Source organism: Orbicella franksi, chromosome 12 (assembly GCF_964199315.1).
Source record: "Orbicella franksi chromosome 12, jaOrbFran1.1, whole genome shotgun sequence".
NCBI classification, from domain to species: Eukaryota; Metazoa; Cnidaria; class Anthozoa; order Scleractinia; family Merulinidae; genus Orbicella; species Orbicella franksi.
The window spans coordinates 6,861,010-6,886,309 of NC_138156.1; the positions used below are offsets into that span (position 1 = coordinate 6,861,010).

At 40.2% G+C, this 25,300-nt stretch overlaps 1 protein-coding gene across 1 annotated transcript in view; it reads left to right on the plus strand.

The window, feature by feature from the left end:
* Positions 1-59: 59 nt before the first annotated feature.
* Positions 60-25,300, plus strand: part of LOC145464092 (ATPase MORC2A-like) — a 31,066-nt gene continuing 5,825 nt past the window's right edge. The window contains exons 1-34 of the mRNA XM_081447907.1: positions 60-359; positions 839-892; positions 1,442-1,476; positions 8,584-8,652; positions 11,148-11,238; positions 11,858-11,902; positions 12,411-12,474; positions 12,674-12,748; positions 12,846-12,936; positions 13,049-13,107; positions 13,817-13,887; positions 14,778-14,856; positions 14,951-15,000; positions 15,889-15,968; positions 16,108-16,144; positions 16,300-16,342; positions 16,936-17,021; positions 17,503-17,595; positions 17,888-17,935; positions 18,180-18,199; positions 18,312-18,379; positions 18,762-18,831; positions 19,622-19,643; positions 19,756-19,859; positions 20,202-20,307; positions 20,691-20,832; positions 21,388-21,462; positions 21,790-21,846; positions 21,936-22,007; positions 22,316-22,357; positions 22,444-22,488; positions 23,641-23,881; positions 24,375-24,420; positions 24,939-25,037. Of these exons, the coding sequence (XP_081304033.1) occupies positions 292-359; positions 839-892; positions 1,442-1,476; positions 8,584-8,652; positions 11,148-11,238; positions 11,858-11,902; positions 12,411-12,474; positions 12,674-12,748; positions 12,846-12,936; positions 13,049-13,107; positions 13,817-13,887; positions 14,778-14,856; positions 14,951-15,000; positions 15,889-15,968; positions 16,108-16,144; positions 16,300-16,342; positions 16,936-17,021; positions 17,503-17,595; positions 17,888-17,935; positions 18,180-18,199; positions 18,312-18,379; positions 18,762-18,831; positions 19,622-19,643; positions 19,756-19,859; positions 20,202-20,307; positions 20,691-20,832; positions 21,388-21,462; positions 21,790-21,846; positions 21,936-22,007; positions 22,316-22,357; positions 22,444-22,488; positions 23,641-23,881; positions 24,375-24,420; positions 24,939-25,037 (2,447 nt within the window). The 5' untranslated portion in view covers positions 60-291. The remainder of the gene's footprint in view (positions 360-838; positions 893-1,441; positions 1,477-8,583; positions 8,653-11,147; positions 11,239-11,857; positions 11,903-12,410; positions 12,475-12,673; positions 12,749-12,845; positions 12,937-13,048; positions 13,108-13,816; positions 13,888-14,777; positions 14,857-14,950; positions 15,001-15,888; positions 15,969-16,107; positions 16,145-16,299; positions 16,343-16,935; positions 17,022-17,502; positions 17,596-17,887; positions 17,936-18,179; positions 18,200-18,311; positions 18,380-18,761; positions 18,832-19,621; positions 19,644-19,755; positions 19,860-20,201; positions 20,308-20,690; positions 20,833-21,387; positions 21,463-21,789; positions 21,847-21,935; positions 22,008-22,315; positions 22,358-22,443; positions 22,489-23,640; positions 23,882-24,374; positions 24,421-24,938; positions 25,038-25,300) is intronic.

Genomic DNA, 25,300 nt, shown 5'->3' on the forward strand with positions numbered 1-25,300 from the left:
TCTTTGCCTTCGCGCGCATGAGAGTCACATTGTAATAGTTTTGACACCCGTATGTCGATGTTCATGTATATTTTGCAGAGCGACCTCCTTGTTGTTAGAGAGTGCTTCAGGGCTGCAACTTGCCAGCTCGGCTTATGCTGTTAGTGACGCCCCTATCTCTAAACCAACGAGTTTGTTTTGCATTTTAGAGAGGTTGGGGGTAATCTCAAATTAGGACGGGACACCATTTCTCAAGTGAAGGATCAGGAGACAGAAGCAGTCGACTGGCGCGAGGTGAAGTCCAACGACGAAATGACAAGCGGTGTATATTCTTCTCTTCGTAGGGCCCAGCTGACCTACGATTATCTGCACACCAACAGGTAGCCACGACAAAAGTTTACCGCCGCTTTCCCGCTATTTGCCGCCGCTTTAATGTTGAGCGAAATATTCACCTTGACTAGGTTTTTGAAACCATGTGTACGGGTATTTGGATCGCTCGTAAGCCCATACGCACGCACATGTTTGACCATTTAATGCGCACCAAGGGAGAATTGATTAATATTTACATACACAAAACGTGGACAATTCGTCTATGGAGTTTCCGAATCGTTTCTACGTTAGCAGACGCGTGCAAGGAATAAGCTTTGTGGTGTTGTAGATAGCAGATGAATGTGTTCAACACGACTATCAAGTTACTAAACTCGCAAGTCAGCAACTTTCATCGACGCATGAAAATGGTGCGTAGGACTTGCAAATTTTTTGCCCTCTAGCTAGAAGCGTGTAACCCAGACTTGTTTTGAGTATATAAAGTGTTAATTGTATGAATTTATAACTCGTTCTTTACTTCTATCAACTGCAGTACTACTCATGAATTCCTCTTTGGCGCTTTGGCGGAGTTGGTCGACAACGCAAGGTAAACCATTGAATGAAATCTGAAAATGCTTAGTCAAGCAAGTTTATCGTAAGAGCACTTTACGGTGAATTGAGTATTTACATGTGAGAGCTAAGACTGCTAGATATTCATCGGCTAGGATTATAAGCGCTTCTTTACTGACATTTGATATCTTGACACTTCCCCTACTTTTAGCGGTTTGCCATTTTTTGACCGACGTCATGTCGGTTCTATTTTCGTTAAAACGGAGGACGGAATGATTAAGCATAGAGTTGAGAGTCCTAAACGAACGGAAATTACAATCCTTGTTGTTTAGATTCATATTATGATGATAGTGTTCAAACTTATAACAGTGATTTGGCCCACTTCTGTTCCATTATCCTGTATCTGGCTGTTGATAAGAATTGTAAAATGATTGACTAGGACTCAAAATAAATAGAGTGGACATATCACCTGCCTTATGATAGTATTGACTTCATTGTTATTGCAAATTTAGTAGGCTTGCTCATTGACTGTGTCATCAGTTTATTCAGAGTTTATTTTTGTTGTTTAATTATTTTTTCTTTCTAGAGATGCTTCCTCACAGAAAATAGACATCTATACAGGTTGGTAAACAAGCTTCGTGAGTTGTAAACATAAACAATAACACTGTAAGTAGCTAAAGGTAAACGTATGTGAATAGTTATGTTAAATTTCCTGAGTGTTATAATTGCTTGTATCTTTCATGGCAGTAGATTGCTTTCCTTATGAAAGAGAGCAATAAAATTCAGATTGTATTTTAGTTTTATTGAACAGTGTGAAAGGTGATAACTTTCCTGTAATGGTTTTTAAAGCTGAATAAATTAATAAATTATTACAAGTGGTGAAGCTAAGTAGTGGTTGCCATGGAATTTTACTGATTGAAGAAACCTCATCATTAGCTTTCCAGTCATTGACTATGTGGTTTGCTCCCCACCTCAAAACTTTACAAATATAATTTTAGCATAAACAAAACATTTCCTATTATTATGTGGTAAATGATCTTTGACTCGCATAAGTGTCAACATGTAAGTTTCACTTTTGTTTTACAGTCAAACCTCAATTATTCGGACTCATTGGGACTAGACTAAATAGTCTGGATAATCCAGGGTCCGGATAATCGAAAATGTGAATATTAATGAAGAACAAAACTGTTTAAATAAAGCAACATTTAATCGTAAAATAACACTTTTACAAATCGTTTGGAAAACAATATGGTCTACTGCACATCTTGAACCACTCAACTCTGAGCCAATCAGAACTCATTCGAGTGTTCTTCATCGGTTACGATGCTTTTGCTCTTTAAAAGCAAAACAAACTCGCTTTTGACTGCAGCTTTCAATGCTATAGTTTTAAAAAAATATGTTGCTATGGATCTTGATTGTGACTAATAAATATTCATGACAAAGTTGGGACTAGAGAAAAAATCCGGATAATTGTGGTACGGATAATCCAGATTAGACTGTATTTAAAAATGTATTGGCATTATCGGACAATCTACACACCATTTGTACAACCCATGTATTTCACAGTGCTGACTGTGATTCTGACCACTCCTTGGTCATCACCAAGGTCGCCTTCTGTGCCAAGAAACTTTATCACGTTAGGAACCACACTAAGGCTCGCATCTTGATTGTGACTAATAAATATTCATGACAAAGTTGGGACTAGAGAAAAAATCCGGATAATTGAGGTACGGATAATCCAGATTCGACTGTATTTAAAAATATCCAACTAATAACACTACTTTTAAATGATGACCACTATATACACTTATCTGCAGGATGTGTATTTATGTTGAAATATTTTATTTCACATCATTTAACCATCCTTGTTCCCAAGCTGTGTCTTTGTTTTATGTTGTATGATAATATAGACAGTATTTTTGGCATGCTCAAGAGTTTGCTCAAGGTTTATATACCATAGTCATTTGAAAGTGTGCTTCTGTTGATGTTTTTCTTTCAGTGGCTTTGAATGTATAGTTTGAATATTAACTAACTGCTGGTCACAAGCACATCTATAACCTATTTCTTTTGTCAGTAAAGTTTTTTTGTTGTGTAAATTAATCATGTGACTTTGAGTCTTTCACTTGTATTCCTATAAAACCATCCATCCAATTTTTGCAGTAATTCTTTGTCTTAGTCGCGACTGCAGTAAGTTAGTTTCAGCAGATCTTTAAAAAGTGAATTTGCTTAGTTTCATCCTTTCACTCTTACACTTGCTGGATATAAACAATATTGTTATTGAAATTAGCCATTGCACTTATTTGTCTATGCATTTAACAGAACGTTATTGGGTAATTATTTATAGACCAGGTACTGTTTTTATTTCTGTCATTATATTTGAGGTGTATCTTACTACAAGTTGATCAGCTTGTTCATAAGGTTTTCAACTTTTTTTTGGTCTTGGGTTGAAAATAAGTATGGTTTGTGAGCCTGGGTCTTTTTTTGATTGTTATTTTTAGATTGTTATTGACATAAGCTAGCATATAATTATGTTAATATTTTGTTATTCAATTTATGAATAATTATTTTCTTGTGGTGATATCTATCATGAAATTGTCAATTTTTGTAAGGGAGAGAGTTTCCCTCTGTTAATAACCATCTTAAGATCTACATGTATTTTGAATGTCTTTGGCAGCATAATCTCAAAGACAATTCCAAGGACAATGTTACAATAATGATGTTTATGTCATGACTTGATGTACAAGTACCCTTCCCATTGCTTGAACTAACACATTTAAATCATTTTATAGAGCAGGTTTTGTAGCCCTCATGTCACATGAGGCATATCATGCACAAATGTACAGAAATGCTAATGTATCTTCATGTGAATAACTTTGCTGCATCACCCTTTATACCATTTGTTTTTTTTTTTTTGAGCAAAACACTATGATATGCTGCACTACTTTTTTTGTGTACTCACATTGTGTTTTCACTGTTTAATGCTTATTGCGTGTGGAAATTTTGGTTTAGAACAAACTTTTAATACCACTAAATGTTGTTGTAACATGTCCTTGCCACATAACCTCTAGTGTTGTCCCACCATGTAATTAATCTTTACTGAAAATACTTTAGAACATGCTAGAAGTTGTCTAACTGCCATAGCCTCTCATCCAGGCATTCTTTTGGCTTGTCAGTTCGTTGGGGAGGACTGCTTGACAAACCAAAATGGATATCTGCAGTGCAGGCTACAACTGCCCCAGCTATCGTAAAGATGATTTCCAGTCTGTACTGCACACTCTTGAGAGTGTCAGCTGCCATTATGGATGTGAAGCTTCATGCTTCATTCCTTCTGACAGCACTTGATGAAACAAATTCATAGTTGTAAAAATCAAAGAAACTGCTGGAAAAAGAATTCAAAGTGCCTCAAAAATAAAGTACAGACTCAAAAACATTGGGGGCTGGGACTGCACTGGGACTGCGCAGTATGGGGTGCAAATCCTCTTCAATGGGAGACCATGTTAACTTTTCATTACTGTGCTAATGAGCCCCCTATGTAAGGCTGTTTGATTCAGTTAAGTTTACAATGATAATGAGGCCACTTCTCCTTTTGATTTTAGTTTATCAGTCAACATCAGATATGAGTATTTTCCTGCTGTGATCAGGCTCTGAATTATCATAATCTGCCTTCTTGATTCTGATACAAGAAAGTAAAGAGAATTTGGAGCTTGATCATGCTTGAGGGTTAAGCAGCCTATTTATTGAGTTCATGTTGCCTTGTACAATTTATCATACACCCATAAGTTAATCCAAAGGGGGGGGGGGGGGGGGCTTCAGGGGTCTTCACTCCCCTCCCCCATCAGACATTGTTTGTGTATGTCACATTTTGGGTAGTAAGTACCCAGACCCCCTGTGAATGTGTCCTGACTGTGTTTACAACCTGAAGTTGTACCAGTAGATGATTTCTCAGGGAAATCAATTTTGCCACATCACTACTTATAAAATTTGCTTTCTCTATGTTCCAATTGCCCATAATTTACTACCTTTTCCCCCAAAATTTTGCATAAACTGTTGTTGTGAAATGCTCTTGGAAGGTCTGCATATTCCCAAGAGCATTCCACGTCAATAGTTTTTGCAAAAGTTGGAGGGCAAACACAGTGAAGTATGGGCAATTGGAAAGTAGAGAATTAGAATTTTCATTCTTGAATCAAGATGGTATCGTTTTGTGACCATTGTAGTTTTTGGACAGGTAGTGTTACCTTTTTGTTGTTGAAACTGAGGAGGTGAAAATGTAGACTGGGATCAAGGTGGTTTTGTTCTTCTAGTACTACTTTATTCCTCGTTGTAATAGTGTGTGATCTTTAGTCCTAACATAAATTACAGGCGTCTTGTCCTTGTGGTTGCTAGGAGAGCTTATCAATGAGGCATGACCCTTAATTTGAGCTTCTTTTCTTTCTTTTTCATTAATCTTGTCATGTCAAGATTTGGCATTGATTTGGTATTAAAAAGACAATTGTGTATTCGTGACCAGAACGGTTGAATTTGGCTTTGGTCTTCCTTATTGTGTTTTCAGCAATTTTGATTATTATTTTACCTCTCCTGTGGGCTCTGTTGAAAAACAAATATTTGTGATTTGTGTCTTCCTCCTCATGTACGTTCTCTGATGCTGTAGCTAGTGTCCCAGCGCCATCTAGGACCACCGGTTAACGCGATGGTAACACTAATCAACGTTTAATTGAGAACGTATAAACCTCAAACCTTAGAAGACTTTCCGTTAAGAAATATTTTCCTTCTGAGCAGCCACAGTTCTCTCTAACAACATTGGTCACCGCAAAGGACGACGTTACCACCCAAAGTTCGTTTAGTCACATACCAGTGAGTTACAATAATCAGAGACGCGAAGCGATGGTCAGGCAGAAAATGACGATAGAAAGAAGTCCTGTTGTTTGTGCTTATGTTTTCAGTCTGTGCTTTACCCATCTTGTCGACTGATTGTATTGAGTGGTTCGTGCACCGTAATGTTAAACAAATATTTAGCGCAAGAGCTTGGTTTCATGGCAAAACAAGATCGATTTAATCGACGGCCATGTCTATCTATTTTACGGCTTCTCCATAAAACAATGCCAAACGACAAAAAGACGATTAGAATGCAAAACCCTGTCTAACAAGGTGACATTCCAAACAAGATGACGCACTGAAGAGTCTCGCTATGTGTAGGCGTACTTTACAGAGTTAACGGTCAAAGTAAGGATACTTGAAGGTGCCTCCATAGAACAATGCCAGACGACAAAAAGAAGATCAGAATGCTAAACCTCCTTTGTTGCAAGACACCTCTCGTAAAGAGACTTGCCGAATGTAGGTGTATTTTACAGAGTAAACAACCGAAGCAATGTAACGCAAAATATCCCAACCGCTTTTGCTGTCACGTTTCAAGAGAATTGCGTGACTCAATGTATAACTGTTGTGGCCTGGTGACGTGGGCACGGGAGCGAGAGACGGTCACCTTCTAAGAAACGAAGCTTTGCTTTCCACCTTATCAAGCAATGACCCAGTTTCAGAGGTCCTTCAACGAATTTTCCGCCACTGTATGAATGAAGAAAAAAGTGAAGCAGAAGAAGGGAAATAACGTGTAATGCAGGACAAGGCAATATGACGCAGAAGAAAGCAAAGTTGACTAAGAAGGTTAGACAATTGGCGCAAAAGAACGCGGCATCACAGTAATACGTAAAACTGGCGCAAAAGCAAGATAAGCGCACCATCGTGGCAGGCTAGCAGCCAAGTCGAACCTGTGCGAAATGACGTTTGTAGTTAGCTCATAACAACGAACAATGAAATGGGTGGAGAATGGTATCAAAAACGGGCATGAGAAAAGGCAAAATATACACAAAAGGCAAAGCTAACGCACCATTCGTAGCAGGTAAGCGGTGCCTGTTCGAGTTACTTTTAATATTAGCCCGTACGTGCGGAGATGGATTGAAGAGGTAGCCACCAGAAAGTGGGACACTGCAACGTCACGAAGGAAGAAGCGATACTGAATTTGAAACTGGTGAAGATACGTAAAAAGACAGCACATAATAAAGGCAAAGCTTGAAAAAAATAATGAGCATTATCTGACCAGTAATGAAAGAGTGTTCCACCTCAAAACTGTTTATGCTTGAACCTGGTCCAAGCATATATAGCTGTGAAGACCTACAAGTATCCTCGTTGGCAAAGTGTATTGACACCATTGTATGACTTGGAATCAATGAAGTGCAAGGAGTTAAACCAAGCCTACAGCCTTCGGATATATGAAACCCTCTACCTAACCACTCAGACTATGCTGTGAAGACACGAAGAAAAGGCCAATTCCGAGTTTTATTTATATCCTTGAAACGATGAGCATGAGACTTCGTAGTTTTGACTTAGGAAATGGATCAGAAGTGTACACTGGACGAAGGAATGAAGACAAAGTCTCCTTCGTAGACGCCAAGCAAAGAAAGGTATAAAGGACGCCTGGAAGAAAGTAACGCTTAGACAGAATTCTAACTCATAATCTCTGAAACGCCTGAGCAAAACACACTGCGTCACTGAATCACGCAACTTGTTAGGGTACAAGTACAGTTGGCAAGACGAACTTTGAATTACCGTTAAGTGTAATTAACTTCTCAGGGAGTTCTTCCAATACGAGGAACAAGCCGTCTTGAAGTCAACTTAGTATTGCTAACATACTGTAGTTGGTAAACCAGTCCCCACACATTGTGTACTGGAAATGACCAAATCTCGGCGAATTATCCATTTACTTACTCGTTCGTTTTCGTCCCTTGTGGGACATAAAGTAATAACAATCTCTCTCCATTTAGCCTCATTTTTGGCAGCATGTTGTGCCTCGCTCCGTGCGAGTGCCACCTCACTGAGCTCAGCCATGACAGTTCGGCTCCAGGTGGTTTTTAACCTGCCAGATTTCCTTTTGTCAAGTGTTAGACGCTGGACAACCTTAGGAATACAAGCCTGATCCATTCTCAGAACGTAGCCCACTTGATTTATGCTGCTGTATTCGTATGGTTGAAGATTTCGGTATGAGAAGTAAATCCAACTTTCCTTCCCACCACTCTTTATCGTGCTAACGAGGTGATGTGGCCACACAGATGCTGCCAAAAGATCTCCTGCTTCGTTTACTTGTCCCATGTCGGACTATGTGATGTAACAGGCGAGAAATATTTCTTCCTCATTCAAACTTATCTATCATTCTATGTGAAAAGGAATGAAAAATTTTCACATACACAAAGAAGAAAATCCTACAGAAGATATCACAGGGTCCGAAATGGGAAATTTACATACGAAACTGAAGAGGTCCATATGAAAAGATGCCAAGCGCGAAAGAGCTGTTCAACGGCTGGAAGATAGAGCCAACTCTCTTAAAATAAGACGTGGCAATGAAGCTGTGTAGGTTGCCACTATATAAAGAGACCGCGCGAGAAGATTACCACGCGACAACCACGTGAATGGAGGCCAGCCCTTCCCCTTCCCTCTCCAAACGAAGACGAAAAACAAGTACACTTGACCGAGAACTCCGCTACTGTGAACAAAATACTGCCGCTGAACGCGATCAATGGGCCTCGACCACCGCCTGCGATTAGAGCTTAAATAAGATAACACCAATTTTGAAACACGAGTAGCTCTTAAATACTGTACCTAACGGCAGCGCAAAGAAACAGGACGTAGAGTGTATTGTATGGAGTAACTTTGTTTTATCATTTCTTATAATGTTTACAGAACCTTGCGAATCCTGCCGAGGCAAGTTTCTTTTATGCTTTCGCGATGACGGAGATGGCATGGAGCCATGTAAGTGGTTATTTAGAAATAGAGCAAACTTAATTATACAGCGCGGTCTGCGAGTGCCGCATGTGAAATAGCACTCTCAACGAGATGTCGCTTGTGTGTGCAGTGTTTTCAATAGGTAGTTTGAGCGATGACGATGGCAACGCCGAGGACGACGCCTAGCAAAAAATTAATTGATGTTTTACTTTCGAATATCGTTATTATCAAGATCTATCCAGTACATCTATCACTTTTAGGCCCGGTCCAAACGCCGCTCCACTCATGTGCCAAACCAACTTGATTAAGTTCAAGTTTAGAGCGACTTTGGAGCGACGGCTGGTTCAGACGGCGTACTTGTGTCGAACTTAATTCGGGAAGCCGGTGGTAACAATTTTCGACGAGAAAATATGCGTTCTGAATTCAAGAACTCTGTCCAAATAGACAAGCTGTGACTAACATTTCGCTGTTATAGCGATATTTAGGGGAGCAAATTTTTTGCCGGTTAATTCGACTTGTTAAAGGGAAATCTCATATGCTGGGCTCTTATCACGAAGAAAAAGCAAAAAATGAATTTTGCGCTAAAGAAACTCTCTTATACAGTCCAATTTCTCATAAATCGAAGGCATATTTTGTTGTCTTTATTTTTAGCAACGACTTCGAGCTTCATGCATAACTGGTCACGCCACTCAATTTTTAGCTAATCACGAGTCCCGTTATATGAAAAATACATCACAGTTATATATGCATAAGGTTCGACACATGAGGAGAACGCCGTATGAATCAGCGGCCGCTCCACCGTCGCATAGTGCGACAGACTCTGCTGAATTTAATGTTGTTTGCCGCACCAAACCTAACCTGCCGAACCAAACTGATTCAAACGCCGCTCTTCTGCCGTACTTAACTCATCAGCTAGGTTCGGCGCGTGAATGGAGCGGCGTTTGGAACGGGCCTTGGTCTCTGAGAGCTAAATAGTCTAAATATGCAACGACAGCTCTCAGTTCCAAAAGGAATTACAAAAAATTAGCCGTCGTGGTTCACGTTCTCCAAAATACGTAGAACGTAGTCATTTTACGTTGTTGTGCAGAGGACGGCTACTAAATCAAATATACAAAGACTTAGTCACACATATCCATTGTTCTGCCTATTGAACCTATTGATTGGTGACGTTTTCGTTGCCGTTGTTGTCGTGGTTTGCTTAAGCAACCTCGTTCCCAGGCTCTCTCTCCTCTGCCTCCCGTGGTCGTTGGAAGAAAGACCCTGGTTGCGGCTGGTCACATCACCTCCCAGAATCTGGATGGTAAAAAAATCTGTTGGGCGGGAGAGGTGGCAGAGTGTTTTGATTGTTGCTGTGGCAAACTTTGTGGATTTCAAAACCTCGAGCAGTCACTAGAAACTACCCGCTTTGCCGGGGTTTGATGTGGAATTTTGCCAATGAAGGATGCTACATTATTTCTGCCGTCTCCAAAATATATTTAGACAGATGTTTAAACACGGTTCCTTGGCATAGTCAAGAATTATATTTTGCAAAATGGTAACCAAAACCTCCGCTTTATATAGCGAGCAATGTGCCGTGAGGTTAATTCTGGCAACATGAAACAGCGAAACAGTTTTACTTTTTAGTAATTCGACCGGCTGGAATTGAAATCAGAGTGATACTACAATACGCTGGATATATGTAAATATATTTCGTTTGACCTGTGTGAAGGCCGTGTCATAGCGATGACCAGCGATCGCCTTTCTTTCGCTTAAGTTGAGATCGGCCAAAAATTATTCATTGACTCCCGTTGACTCTCCCGTTGAAAAGTGTGTGTCCCAGGTGGTCACGTGACCAGCCGCAACCAGGGACTTTCTTCCAACGACCAAGGGAGGCAGAGCAGAGAGAGCCTGGGAACGAGGTTGTTACTTAAGTTCCGTAATATTTGAAATAATACACGCTTTTGTGTTATTTGGCTGATGTAAACACGCTTAGAGTCTGGTTTCTAAATGATTGCTCAGATCACTGCAAAAATAGGCTCAGTGATCGTTGTGATCATATGGAAGCCACTCTCCGGCGCTTGTAGCGATCGCTGCGATAATAGCCGCTGAGATAGACGTTAGTTCTATCTCGGCAATCGAAGTAGTCTAATGGAAACCGGTAGTCGTAAGGATCATTTTCTGTGGCGATCGCATCAATCGTATGGAGACCATCCTTAAGGGTGAGATTCTCTGCTCCACAAAAGAAATTGGAAAATATTATGATGTTTTGAGGCAGTGCACATGTTACTCACTTCTGTCAAAAAGCAAAATCTATATTTGAAGATTATCTTAGACTACTTCCTTGGGCGCCCTAAAAGGCCTATAGAATAGACCGGAACAAGAAACGGTACTTTCAGTGATACTTTTCAGTAGTATTTAGACAATTTCAGCGGAATCCGCTTCACCGGAACGCTAGAAGCAATTTGGAACTTTTGTAGCTGTCAATCAGAGGCAAGATGCAGCCACAGTAACTAACAACTGGGTCACTTTGTCTCATTTTCCAGCGGAAGTTGCAAATGTCGTGCAGTTTGGTCGCTCAGTAAAACGTACCGTGGACTCGAGAATGATAGGACAATATGGCAACGGGCTGAAATCGTAAGTGTTTTAGAATGGGCTAAAATTTATATATCTTCTCAATCGAAAATAAAGCCAAGGACAAAACGGATAAATAAAATCGTTAAAATCTGTGCGAATTAATATCAGATTTCCAACACTCAACGACTGTCTTTAAAAACGCTGGACACCAGCTAAGAACAATAACCACTTGCACCTTACAAACAACTCCTTCACGACATAGACGAAACCTCAAGCAGGACGACTTGAATTGACTTGCATTGAATGACGGATCGAAACTTGCTACAACTACAACCAAAGGCTGTTGACAAACTTTGCACGAGTCTTTTACAGGCAATGTCAACTCATCAGGGCTATCACCCTCGACTGACAAAATGAAATATGTTTTGATGATTTCCCCTCGCGTTGTGGAAACTTCAGTCTCCAACAACAGTTTAACTCGGAACCATACTCACCCAGACGATCACACCAGACGAATTATGTCCAAACACCGTCACGGTTATGTTTACCATTGTTTAAGCTTGATGAATTATTAATGAGTTTGAGAATCATGAATGCACTTTCACGACTGGTCACTTGGTTATTTAATTTGTTAGGTATTTAGTTTTATTGTTTATGTAATCATTTTCCTGCGTTTCAGAGGCACGATGCGAATAGGGAAAGACATGATACTGTTCACGAAAAAGTAAGTGCGGTTTAAATTATTGTACAGTCTAATGCCGCCTTACGGTCACCTCGTTATTACGGCCCCTTTTTTGTCGCGGCGAAACGCCCATACGTTCTTACAAGAAAACCCCCTTAATGTGGCCACTCCGTTGATACGGCCAACGGTCACATTCTGAATTCCCAACCTGTATAACCCTTCATAAGTTTACCCCGTGGAGACGGTCACTCAAAACCAGTTATTTTCATCGTTCCATAATTACATTTTTTTGAAAGGAAAACACTTGCATTCCGGGTGCTTATTAAAGAGCAGTTGATTAGAAATGCAATGTTGTGATATATCTGTTAAGACGTCACTCGAAACAGATCAGTCATGAAATTTGACGCTACTACGGCCAAATCGTGATGGCCCGTTGGTGACCGTATTAACGGATGCACATGTTCCAAATGTTATGTTTCGCCTCTGCATGGAATCTTAAATAATAGAGGCCAGTTATTCACAGAAATTCTTATTTTGTTTTTCATTCCAGGGGTAACACCATGAGCTGCCTTTTCCTTTCAAGGACTTTTCACGAACGCGAGAAGATTGAAGAAGTAAGTCTTCATGAAAAGGAAACCAGTTGTGATTTGTTTATTCTGTTACAATGTTTTCAAAACATTTAGTTTCTTGACTGTAAAATGCAGCTACTGTTAGTTTCAAAAGAGCGATTAAGTTACGAAACATTATGTTGTCTTTTGATCCAAGTCTTGCTTATGTTCATAGCCAATTTACCTGTTTTATCTTTTTAAAAAGGTTGTAGTTCCAATGCCTTCCTGGGAGGCTTCCACCAACAAACCTCTTGCGAAATCAAAGCGTGAAGTGGATAAAGTAAGCCTCTTTTTCCCTATTTCATATCTGCAGGGAAGTTTCACAGTCCCATGAATAGTCCGATAATTTTTAACGTCTGTTTTTTTCCTTTTTACAGCACCAGATTGAAACAAACTTGATCTTAAAATACTCGCCTTTCAAGACAGAATCTCAGCTGTTTGAGCAGTTTAATAAAATTGGACCCAAAGGTAAAGACGGGAAGTACAACGTGCTTTTCCTGTTAAACTTTCAGTTTTCAATGTTTTCGGTTTCAAGTCTTAATATTAACTCGCGCGAGTTTTGATTTCTTTTCTTTTTCAGGAACACTGGTTGTCGTGTATAATTTAAAGCTCATGGACAACGGCGAACCAGAACTTGATGTAAGTTGAATCGAAATGTTTAAATGACGTTTGTTGAGAACTCAATTATGGTCAACACATAATTCAATAAAGTCTTACAGTAAGATTAAATCCTAATGTATTTTAATTAATAAAGATGCGTCTACCCTTAATTGTTACTTGTGATAATTGTGTTAGTGAAAGCAAGCTTTCCCCAGACTTTTCGCTGCCTATCTGGGAAGAGAAAGAGAAGAACCTTTCACTGAAGAATATACCAGAATCAGCTTCAGATTCGACAAAGAACAAAATCCCAAACAACCAAACGTTGAGATGTACAGGGCGTGGTCTTCCTAACAACAGCAAACATTTTACCAAAAGTAAGCTTACAGTCAAACCCTAGTACATTTTTTTCCGGAGTCTTAACGAGGGTAAACGTTTGCAAAATGGCCTCATTAAACTGTCGCTGTGAAAAAAAAAAATTAAAAAAAATAAATGACGATATGCGATACATGAGTTATGCATACTGTAAGTATCTTTTTCTTCTTAATTCAATTATCGAAAAGCCCAACCAAGAAAAATGATATATTAGGGTATCAATGTTGTTAGTCTATAGCAATTTAGTTCTGAAGTGAACAATCGTGCAACCAAAATGGTGACGGAAACTGGTTCAAGCATAGGCGGCCCAAGCATCGTGCGTAATAGCGGTCTTGCAGCTCGTATACTTATATTATCAATGCGATTGAATATACAGGTTATCAGTGACCCATACGATATCAAGATGGGGGATCCTCGCGCCGGAGAGAGCGTGGCAGATTACGACAAGTATGTGTTTACCTGACAGCTCGGGCTCTCGTTTAACTTCTTTCTTTCTATTGTACTGTTTCCAACTGATTTCGCATAATATGCGTCCCAACCTGCCATCAACAATTAATTATGAAGGAAAGTGAGAGAAACCTCGACGAGTCAAAGCGGTGGAAACGATTACACCTTGTCATACAGTGGAATCCTGATTATTCGAACCTCCAAGGTAAACGAAATTTAGTTTGTAAAATCGGATAGCTCCAAAAATCGGGGGTTAAATTACAGTGTTCGACTGATGGGGGAGGACGACCTTTAATTCGCCGGAGTTGTCAGGATGTTTGAAAAATTGAGTTTTCGACTGAGAAATCGCGATTCCACTGTATATTAATAGCTGCGAAACTGCGTTGACTACCAAACCCATATCGAATGGCTTTGTAGTACTTCCGTATGTTCAGGGTATCTCTGAGCCTCGTTGCCACCAGCTCTTGAGTGTTTCTTAAAGATCCAAACACCGTGAATGACAACTTAGTCATCCCAGAGGTGTACAAATTCTTAGCGTTTGTTTAGGTTTTAAGAAAACTTAAAGGAACTCTTTGGAATCGCACATAAACGTCGTGCAACGGTTTCTTAATTCAAACCACGCGTAACAACATCAAGCGTTTTTTTAACTGGTGAGGGTCTAAGAGTTTACCATCTACCAAAAAAGCGACTCAAGTTTACAAGTGTAAACTGTATTCTGCATATTCACTGACTCTCTTCACAAGTCTTCGAGTAGTCTTCGTGTGTTACAACTTGCAACTCGTGTCGCACGAAAGGTAGTCTTGTTTTGTAGCAATTCAGAACTGAACTAGTTTTTTAAGTGAACAACATTACTGTTGATAAGTCTTTACTTTTCAATTGTTTCTTGTTAGGGATCTCCCTGAGCACAATTCTTTCAGGGCATACACCGCCATTTTATACCTGGACCCGCGAATGAAAATTTACATCCAGGTACAAATGATTACGTTTCTTTTTTGTCAGATGTAATTACCTCCCTCGTAACAGTAATGCTATTTTATCATCATCATTATTATTATTTACTCAGAACAAAAAGGTCAGAACCAAAAGACTAACGGGCTGCCTATACAAACCCAAGTAAGTAGCGTTATATTCGATAGCTATCATTTTATGAAATAACTGAGCTGCTACGCGCGCGCTCATTGGTCGATAGGTGTGTTTAGATGAGAGCATGTGAACACGGTCGTGACGTTTTAGATTCGTGCACATTTTTGAGAGTTATTTTGTAAAAGCAATAGAGCATTTTTTCCGTGTTAACATAGCCTCATCTAAACACTCGGAGGGTTAGAATTCTCGAAAGTTTTGCAAACCCGAGACGTAGTCTCGGGTTTGCATAACTGCCTCGAATTCTCCCAACCCTCCTCGTGGTTAGATGACACGGACAAAGTGCTCTATTGCTTAATTAGTCTCACGTAGAATTCTCACGGTGACTCCTAAAGATCTCCTCTGCTCTATGTTTCAACCTTGATAAGTACAGCCGACTCCCAGTCCCTCATGACCAGTTCTTTAATAGTAAATACTCCCTGCTATCGCACAGCTACCCTGTCTCGTTCCTCGAGTCTTCGTTTCTTATTGGGAAGCTTGACGAAACGAGCGACTCTCGAGAGTTCGTTCCCGTTACGTTCCGTTGTCAACTAGGCGTGCACAATTCAACCAGAAGTCCGATATTTGCCGACCTCCAGTCCAAACTTTCCCGGGTCGATCGTTTTCCGACCGCCGGTCAAGGGAAACAAGAGGGTGCGAGGTTGACAGCTGCCATTTTGTGCGAAACCTCTCCACCACAAGCTAGAAGCTCCATACTGTGGTCTCCTCGAGAACGCCAAGATTTTGGCGACCCTTTTTTGACTGCAATCACTATTTCGTAGTAGTATTGAAGGGTTTTATATTCCATTGTAGTATTGAAAGGTAGTAAACTTGACCTGACTCAAAACGCTAAAGGGGACTTTTGAATGATTATTTTTAAAGGTGTTACCACTTCACGTCTAAACGGTTCAAGACAAGATCGGAGCAGGAGAGTGAGAAGGCAGATCGTGAGGCTAAAATAGGTAGACACAGGGCGTTCTAACCTACCTTGTAACCGGAAAGTAGTTTCGTTTTGAAAATTGCCTTGTGCAGCATACGTTTAAAACTGGTTTGTGTAGCATCTTTGGCTACCTGGTATTTATTTACGATTTTCTTTTACAGCTGAGGAGAAAGCAAGAGAGCTTGAAACACAAGCGAGGTAATGTAGTCAAATGAGTTTTCTTTTTCCAGTTTCTTTGAGCGGAAGTCAATTGCCGAGTGTCAAAACGATCTAACAGGGGGTTTGCACAATGTAACCTTTAATTTCATGTTCAGTGCGTTTTAATAATATCACTCTTCGATGTTATTTTTCAGAGAACTTCAGAAGCAGGCAGAACAAACTTCTAAAGATAAAAGGGTATCAGACTGCTTTCGTTTGTATTTTTCGCATGAATCACAAGAATACTTGAAATTACACAAGCACGTGTATTAACACCTGTGGCCCAGCGACAGGAATGGTTCATTTGGAAGTTATCAAGAGTACAGAACTTTGCAACTTTTGACTGAATGATTTCCGAGAAGTCAATTTCTTCGTCACTGGTTCTGATACTTGCTTGCCGCCATGTTGACTTAGTGGCAGTTTGTAACGTCACTGCGCTGTGGGAAATCTGAGTACAGTCTTTTGCGAAGAATCCTACATATTATTATGCCAGTATACGCATTAGAAACGGTTAGCGCGACTTACATGCATAAGTACCGCTTTTTGACCAAAGCAAATGCGCAGTGATGCGATAATCCCCTAGCAGACTTTGCAAAAACAAACATGGCTGCGCGCTGGAAATTTCAAAGCGAAACATAACAGAAACAAACCCTTGAATTAAAACCAGGTAAATATTTAACGACTTCAAAGTTCTAAAGCCATCGGCAGCGTCCCGGTTTCTCCGTCTTAATGAAGGAGTAGATAGCATGGTGTTTTTTCCTGCTTTTAACTGCAATTCGTTTCTGGACAAGGTGGAGCTGAGGAAGGTACAAGCGCTTGCGTCAGAAGCCAGGGCAGAGGCACAAATGAAGACCAAGATTGCAGATGCTAAAAAGAAGTACGTATCACTTGTCATCCGAAACTATCTCTTTCTAAATTGTTTTTTATGTTAGAAAAAATCTCTTCCTAAAATGATATAGCCTGCCTCACACCGCTGACGCAAACCGACCGGGGGCGACGGGAAGGGCAGGCTTAAAACGATAACGATTACAACAGCAACAATAGCAAATGTGCAACAATGATAATAACAAAGAAATAACCAAACAAATAAGTAAATAAACAGACAACTTAACTCCCAAAGTCTCAGACGCATAAATCACTCAATGATCAACCCCGCACCCCACCGCCCCCATCCCCTTACTTTCGAATATAAACCATGAGTGAAATCCTTTGAATAAGTATTAAGACGGGGAGATGAAATCATTAAAGTACTTGAACGTAAGCCTTAATTTTGCGTTCTTTCTGATCCAATATAACGTTTCGCATTTGTTATTATAAATACTGTTGTATCACACATACTGTGCGTTTTTTTTCTGTAGGTCAATGAAGGAACCTAAAACACTTAACTTTACGTTTGGATTCAATATTGAAAATCGTCAGTGTTACGGCGTGTTCATCTACAATTGCAGTCGGTACGTGACCAGAAATATTTCTCTTGTTTGGCCTTTTAGATCGTGTGTGTAAATTTAAGTTGTATTTAGTGACATTTATTAATTAAAATGAAGGTGTGCTGGGGCAATGAGACATTATTTTGTCAATTCAATTGTAACGAATCCTTTCTGGTTAGCTAGTTTCAGGCCGTATCTAACCTTCCAAGTGATAAACCCTCATTTCGGCCCCAAGGAACGATTACAAATACCTACTATTGAAATGTTCTTGACGTTGCTTGCAACAAATTCGTCAGATATCGCTTTTATTCCACAGGTTAATAAGGATGTACGAAAAAGTTGGACCGCAGAAAGATGGAGGAGTGTAAGTGTGACTGATATAAGCTTTGTTTCCTTTGTTTCCAATTTTATTTACAGGACTAACACTTACACTACTTACAGCACTTCTATTATACTTTTATATATTTTTACTTCTTGAATTATGTTAAATTTGTTTAGGCATCTCTCTAAATGGAAACGTGCCAATTTACCCACTCTCGACGGTAATCTCTGGACGTTCTTTATCTTGAGAACACGTTCTGACTTTTACTTTTCTTTCCCTATTGCAGGAAATGTTACGGAATCATAGGTGAGCTTTTCTTATGAAATCGTTCTGATCTACCAACAAAGCATATGTCTTCTGTCAAAGCCTGTGTCTTCCGCATGTATCAGTTATCCCCTTTTGTTTTAATTTACTTTAGGTGTCGTAGATGTACCTTATCTCGTACTGGAACCAACTCACAACAAGCAAGATTTTGCAGACGGAAAGGTATAAAATTCTTCAAAGATCACCCTTTCTTGCTTTCTGTGCTTGAAAATCGATACCACTTACAATGACGGGTTGAACGGAAGATTTTTTATGTCCGATCTTTGATTTCTCTGGCTATTTTACTGAAAGCGTTGTCCTAACCGGTTACGTGCTACGTTGTTCATCCGGTATAAGGTATCTTATTAGAGTTAAATTACGGCACATTTTATAAAGTGTTCATCTTAGGTCCTGTCCATACCTTTGCGTTGGTTTTCTTCCAGATATGAAGACTTTTTTCTTTTTAAAAAGAAACGCTTCGATTTTCACACAAAAACAGTAACAATCTTTCCTCGGCTATTCTTTTTTCCTGTTAGCTAACACTACCCTCTCCTCCCTTCCATAGGAATTTCGGCACTTACACAGGGCGCTAGGAGAGCACTTAGAACAGTACTGGAAAGACTCTCAAATTGAAAGTAAGATCGTCGTTTCACTCTCTTCTTCATTCTTTCATTTAATTTGTTCTCCGTAGTCTTTTTGCAGTCGCTGTTTAGGTTGTCACGATGAAGGGGCGGAGTGTTTAGTGACTCTCCATATAACGGCTACGAAGGAGACTGGTACAGTGGAACTTTCCGTATGTGGACACCCTTGCAAACACTTACGGGAAGCACCTAGCTATGTATCAACGTGAAGTTGAATCAAGTAATTTACCGTCGTAGCGAGTTTCTGGAGCTGTCGCCTCAAGCATAATTGGTTCGAGCAAAGTTCTCTGACGAAGGGTTACGCTCCGTAGGTCAGCTTCACAAAGTTGTTACGGCGGTAGATTTATTTTAATCAACTTCTAGTTCATACATTGCTTAGTGTTTCACTTGTCCGCCGACGCAACCAGACAGTTTCTTTAGAAACGAATTCCTTTGTCGAGGGGTGGACAAAGGAAAAGGGTCCACCTAAGGGAGGTTAAAACGTGGCTGGGACCGTCACTAAGTGCTCGCTCACGGGAGGTTACAGTCTACCTGGGTTGTTCGTCAGCGGAAGTCCAACTGTAGTTAAAGTGAATCATCGAATGGCGAAGGCTATGACGCTCTTCTCGCCAAATGAACGTGCGTTTTACATCTGGTACTCCGGCTAAAGGTCTTTTATATATAGTTGGTCACTTGGTCGAGAATCTCTTAGTTTCGTCTTTTGCCTAGTAAAGGAAAGAAGACAATAAAGCTCTGAAACTGAGAAAAGCTCATTCATTCTAATGTGTTTTATTTCCTTCACCAGGTCAAGGTGTGACAAGGTTCTGGTAAGCTGTCTCTTTAATATTCAACCGATATGAACCTCTGTTATGTCATTGTACCATTTGAATCACGGAGTTATTACTGAGAGACTGTTTCACAATGATTGTTCTTCCTCAGGGAGACGTTCGGCTACATAGGTAGTAAATGGACAGACGGGCCATCCATGGATCAGAAGTTTGCTAGGAAAAGAGCAATGCAGATATCAGTAAAAGTACAGTGCGGTACGTACGTGATACCAGATTAAACTTGGCATATAAGGAGATTCAATCATTTCCTTTCCCAAGCTCGAAAGATCAACTGTACTTCACTTACTGATTGCTAAACACAGTGGAACCTCTCGTAAAGAAAAATAAAGTGTCCCCGTAAAATAGGGGTCCGCTTATAGAAGGGTAAAAATACAGCTTTAGGTTGTTCTTGTTTTTCTTGATATCACAATTCCATGCCAGCGTGAATTAGCCGTATCCCTTCAATCGATGAGAATATAGAATTTGTAAGCAAAGTGTGGTACAATGATAGTTCTTAACATCTGGTGCTTAAGCTGACACTGTTTCTTGTTTCTTCAGACGTGTGCCTTAAGTGGCGAGAGTTACCGTTTGCACAGAAAAACATCGGTCGTGAATTACCTGACGATTGGTGCTGCGCCATGCATCCTGACCCGAAATGCAACAGGTTTGTTTCACCGTCATGGCCCTAACCCAGCGTCATGTGTTTCGGGCGTTTTCCTCCGGGTTCTTTATGTTTCCTTCCTTCACACACAAAAAAAACATGTCTAAATGGGCCATTCCCGAGTTACCTTGTGCCTCTGTTTCTCTGTTTCATTATGAAAATGAATTTGATTTACCTCAAAATGAACCTGTAGACTCGCTTTGATACAGAGGTAAGAGGCATTTCGGAAATGGCCTATTCCAACTGAATGGGAAATCCGGAGGCCACGGGTCTATATTTCGTAAGATTGTTGTATGCTACAGTGTTCAAATAAAGTTGATGTGTTTTAGGGCAAGGTAAATGCGTGTGCCATTCAACACTCAGTGCAAGTTGTTTTTCTTAAACAGTTGCGAACGGCCCGAGCAGAAAGTTACGATTGCTGTTGGAACTCTGCAGAAACAAGTCAAAACTTCAGAAGAAAGGCACATGGAGATGCAGGAGGACATCCGAAAGAGACAAGAAGCGCTCAAGAAGTCAATGGAACGGCAGGTAGTTGTTTTCCACACCCTTTATATGCTAGGAATATGCTAGGAATTATTATGCTAGGAATTATTAGTGTGTCCCATTTGTACTGGAGGTTAATTGAGTGGCCGAGTGTTGGTTGGAGGGGGAGGGGAGCTCGGTTGTGGCTGATCCAAGGATTAGGTAGGGACGGGAAGATCGTTTAAGAAGATTTCCCGCATGGTCCTCCGCTGGAGCTAAATGATGATAATGATGCCCAACTTTGTCTGCTCGGGAACCTCATTCTTTGTGTTAGATAATAATTGTGATGTAATCAGTTTACAAATAACATAGTGGCTAGTGTTGCCTAGCAACAGTAGCCACAAAAAATGAGGCTCGTGAAAGTGTAACTGAAGCTGCTTCATCAATCATGTCAGGGGAACATGCAGGACTGAGGTATTCATTTTCTCCAAACTAAACTCGTCTCGGCTTTGTGCTATGAATGCAGGGATAAGCTTCAATGGTGTGGGCCACGTTGCCTCGATTACAGACTTGACCTCTAACGTTTTATTGAATGTTACACCTGTCTTTGTTCCTTTATAGCGTCAACGAACACCACAGGGCGCACAGAGAGAAGACAGGGTTAGAATTCAGCCACAAGCTGCTGCACACAAGAAGGTACCTTCCTCGGAGTTTTCGCCAAGCTATTTACAAGTTTTGTACTTTTTTGATTAATTATTAACCAAGCAAGCCAAACGATGATCTCCTTCGAAGTTGTTGTTTGATCCTCACGCGACGCGTGACAACCAAACAGCAAAGTGTTTCTTGACGAACCCAGTAACCGCTGTGAAGTAGACCTAACACCCACAGCATGTTGTTGATTGTTTGTCGGTTAGTTAAGCTGTTCATAGCAAACTGGATGAAACGATGTTGTACCTCCCTTTTGCGATTCTTAAATGCAGTGTCTCCCTTTACTTATTTTAGGGGTATTTGTTTCTTATTTAGATTGAAAGGACCTCGTCCGCTGAGAGCTCGAACTCTTCCAAGAGCGATAGCGCAGAGGTAGGAAACAATTACTGACTGAACTCCACTTTGGATTCTGAAAAACGTACGTTTGTGGTCAACATCTTCTTTTGTATTTATTTTTACAGAGGCGGTTGCCCAAGAGACCAGAGGCGGATAGCACTGAAGGAGAAAGTAGAAGGACGAAACCTTCTCACGAGGTCAGTCTGAGTAAAGACTGGGAGATATTAGAAAGATTTGACCTGATTGTTCTTGGTATTCTGAGATAGAGCGGTTCTTAGTTGAGTGTTGTAAAACCAAAATCAAACCAGTTACGTACGAGTTAGACCACTCTGCCAATCTCAAACCGTAGCAAAACCAAAACCAAGAGAGAAAAAAACCAAAGTAATTGCTTGATTACTTTGGACACTCGATTGAAAACCTCTCTAGTAGCAAAAGAAAAATATGTGATCTGTAAAGGGATCCAGTTGATTTTTAAGTTAAACGAATGATTATCTTTCCTTCTCAGCCAGTGAAACGACGAAATGAAGAATCTCGGCCTGCTGTTGAGGTTAGTTTTCATGAATTTTGCTGATAATGTGTCGGGCGTTAATGATTGGACTCTGTTAGGTATAAGTATGTCTTTTTTCCTTTCAGGCTGTACAGGCCAAACGGAAGAAAAGTGACGTACAACCAGCGAAGGTACGATTGCCAATAGAGTGGTTTTTGACATTCTGTACCTTGTGAAACTTTGACTGAAACAATCACGTGGCCAACAACGATGAACCAATCAAAATCCGACAAAAAATGGACAGCATGCAGTATGCATGTGAAAAAATGCATGGAGTATTCGTGGTTGGTTACGTTTTGCTCCAGGGTTATTGAAAAGAGCATGCTTGCATTGATAGGACAGATCACATTGGGCGAGGGTTTTCATCACAAAACCAAAGTAAATTATTATTAATTTATTAACAATAGTTTTATTAATAAATTAATTAATATATATTAATAACATAAAGGTAAGGTAAAGTCTGCATGCGAGCCAAGTGGCCCATCAGGCCGGAGCTTATCCCGGTTTCTGTAGCATGAAGCGACTAGGAGTATTTCTACTCCCCCCTGGATGGGATGCTAGTCCATCGCAGGGTTACCCCCAGCATTAAGTTCGCCGGTACCCATTTATACACCTGGGTGGAGAGAGGCACTGTGAGAGTAAAGTGTCTTGCCCGAGAACACAACACAATGTCCCCGGCCAGGGCTCGAACCCGGACCGCTCGATCCGGAGACGAGCGCACTAGCCATGAGGCCACCGCGCCTCCCAATATTAATAACATAAGTATTTATAATTTAACACAAGATCAACTGAAAATCACGTTTTACTTTTTGTCTTCTCCCGGCGTCACATGTAGTGTTTTATGTGTAATGTTTCTGTTTATATGAGTATGAGCTAGGTCCGCTTGTTTATGTAAACTGCGGAAGCTACAACCCGTAGTCTCTCCGGAGTAACAAGTATTAATCTACTAGCGTTCTGTCGCGAATGCCATACTCTTATTGGGTACGCACCTCACTCTCTATTTTGTTGTAGATAGTGGGTAGCCTAGAAATGTGCGGTTGTTAACAAAATGACGGCCGCTTCTTTGCGTTTTCGAAGTTTGTGTGAAGAGGATCTAGATAAAGTTTTGAACGACTCACTGGTAGATTTATACTTATTCAGTCTCGATTTCTAAGGGTGATAGTTGACGAGGCTGCGCCCATGACAAGTATCACGCGACAGAAATCTCTAGCTCATTTAATATATAACTGCTTAATAGAATAGTCTCGGCTTGTGATATGGAATCCTCTTGTGAACTTCAACAGACTGTCGAAAGGAAAGAAAGTCAAGAACAACGAGAAAAGACGACAAAGAGTCGAGAAAAACCAAGGCCAGAAGAATCAAGACCAGCAGAACCAAGACAGGAAAAACCAAGCAGAGAGGAACCGACACCTGAGGTGCAACGACAAGAAGAACAAAGTAAAAAAGACAGAACGGAACAAGAACAACTGGAACTGGAACAGCTAATGGAATGGAGCAGTGAAGGAGAAAATGATACAGCAACGCGTAAGGACAGCATTTCTGGAAATTATTTATTAAACTTTACTATGGTAGTGTTTTGTCTGTGGACAACTGACGAGAATAAATTCAAATGATCAACTATAAGATATAAGGGAGTTTACGCGACTACGTAGATCGATAAATAAACTCGTATTCTCATATTCTTCATGAATCTCAATGTCTATTTAGTTTATCTGTGGGTGTAAGAATTTTCCCAAGCTGAATGTGTAACGATAGAATTCATTTTTAAAGACCAATATAGATTCTGTCGTGGTTGTCACAAAACTCAGTTGGTAATTGCAATTTATGATTACGCCGAGTATAGTTACGAAATGTACCAAGATGTACAATGCAAGTACAGAACCTTTGTTCGGTTCATCAAACTTCCATGAAGTGAAATTTCTGTTAAGCTTTCTGTGAGGGAAAATGACAGCTCGAGCATGTGACTGCGAGTGTGTTGTTAGGACGCCTGCTTACAATTTTCTCTTTCTGTTGTTAGTTCCAAAGGGAACCAAAGTGGAAGCGCGGGTTGATAACTCTAAATGGTAAGTTTTCTTTCATCGAGATCGACAATAAGTTCGACAAAATATCAAAAGATCAGCTATAAGCCTGCGGGTCTTCTGCAGTCGTGGTGTAATGTAAGTGGTAAAATACGGTAAAACGTCAGATAACAAACACTTGCGTTGTTTTTGTTCAAGCCCAGGTTTATTGTAAGAATGGTTGGTTAACAGTAAAAGCTGAATGTTTGAGGTGCATACAAGAATTCTGTAATTTAACCGACCGTCTAAAGACACTGTTAAGCATAACGATGTCAAACGCAAATAACTTCTGTTGTCCTCAGATAAATACCAGTAGTCTCTGAACATACGAGAAAGTGCAAAACATGATATATAGTTATTGTTGTTATTTAAAAGCTAAATCTTAATATAAACACATCGACGTTATTGAAAGAGGATATCATACGGTCGGGGGGGACGTGGTGGGGGTGTCAAATTTGGGGTTTCTTTGGGACGTGGAGGGAACTTCCTGTCGATGTTAACTGTACTTGTTTTGTGGTGTCTAGGTATATTGGAACAGTTTTGGCTGTGAAGCCCAAAAAAGGAGCGACTTGTAGGGTTCGAGTTAAGTTCGATATGTATCCGAAGGACAAATACGATAAATGGTAAGAGTACAGAAAGTTTGAAGAGTAAATTATAAATCAGAAAAAAGTGATTTGTTGGTAATTTAGATTAAATTGTTGACTAACGAACTTGAGAATAACAGCACCTTAAGGTTACCGTATACCTTCAGGGGTGTCTCACGTCCAAGCGATGTAGCGCGTCCGGTTTAAGCTGTAGATACCTAAACCCCTATATCAAATTAAAGCTTATAGAGCTGGCTATCAAACCATGCCAAAAATTTTGAAATAAAATGAAGTGCCGATTT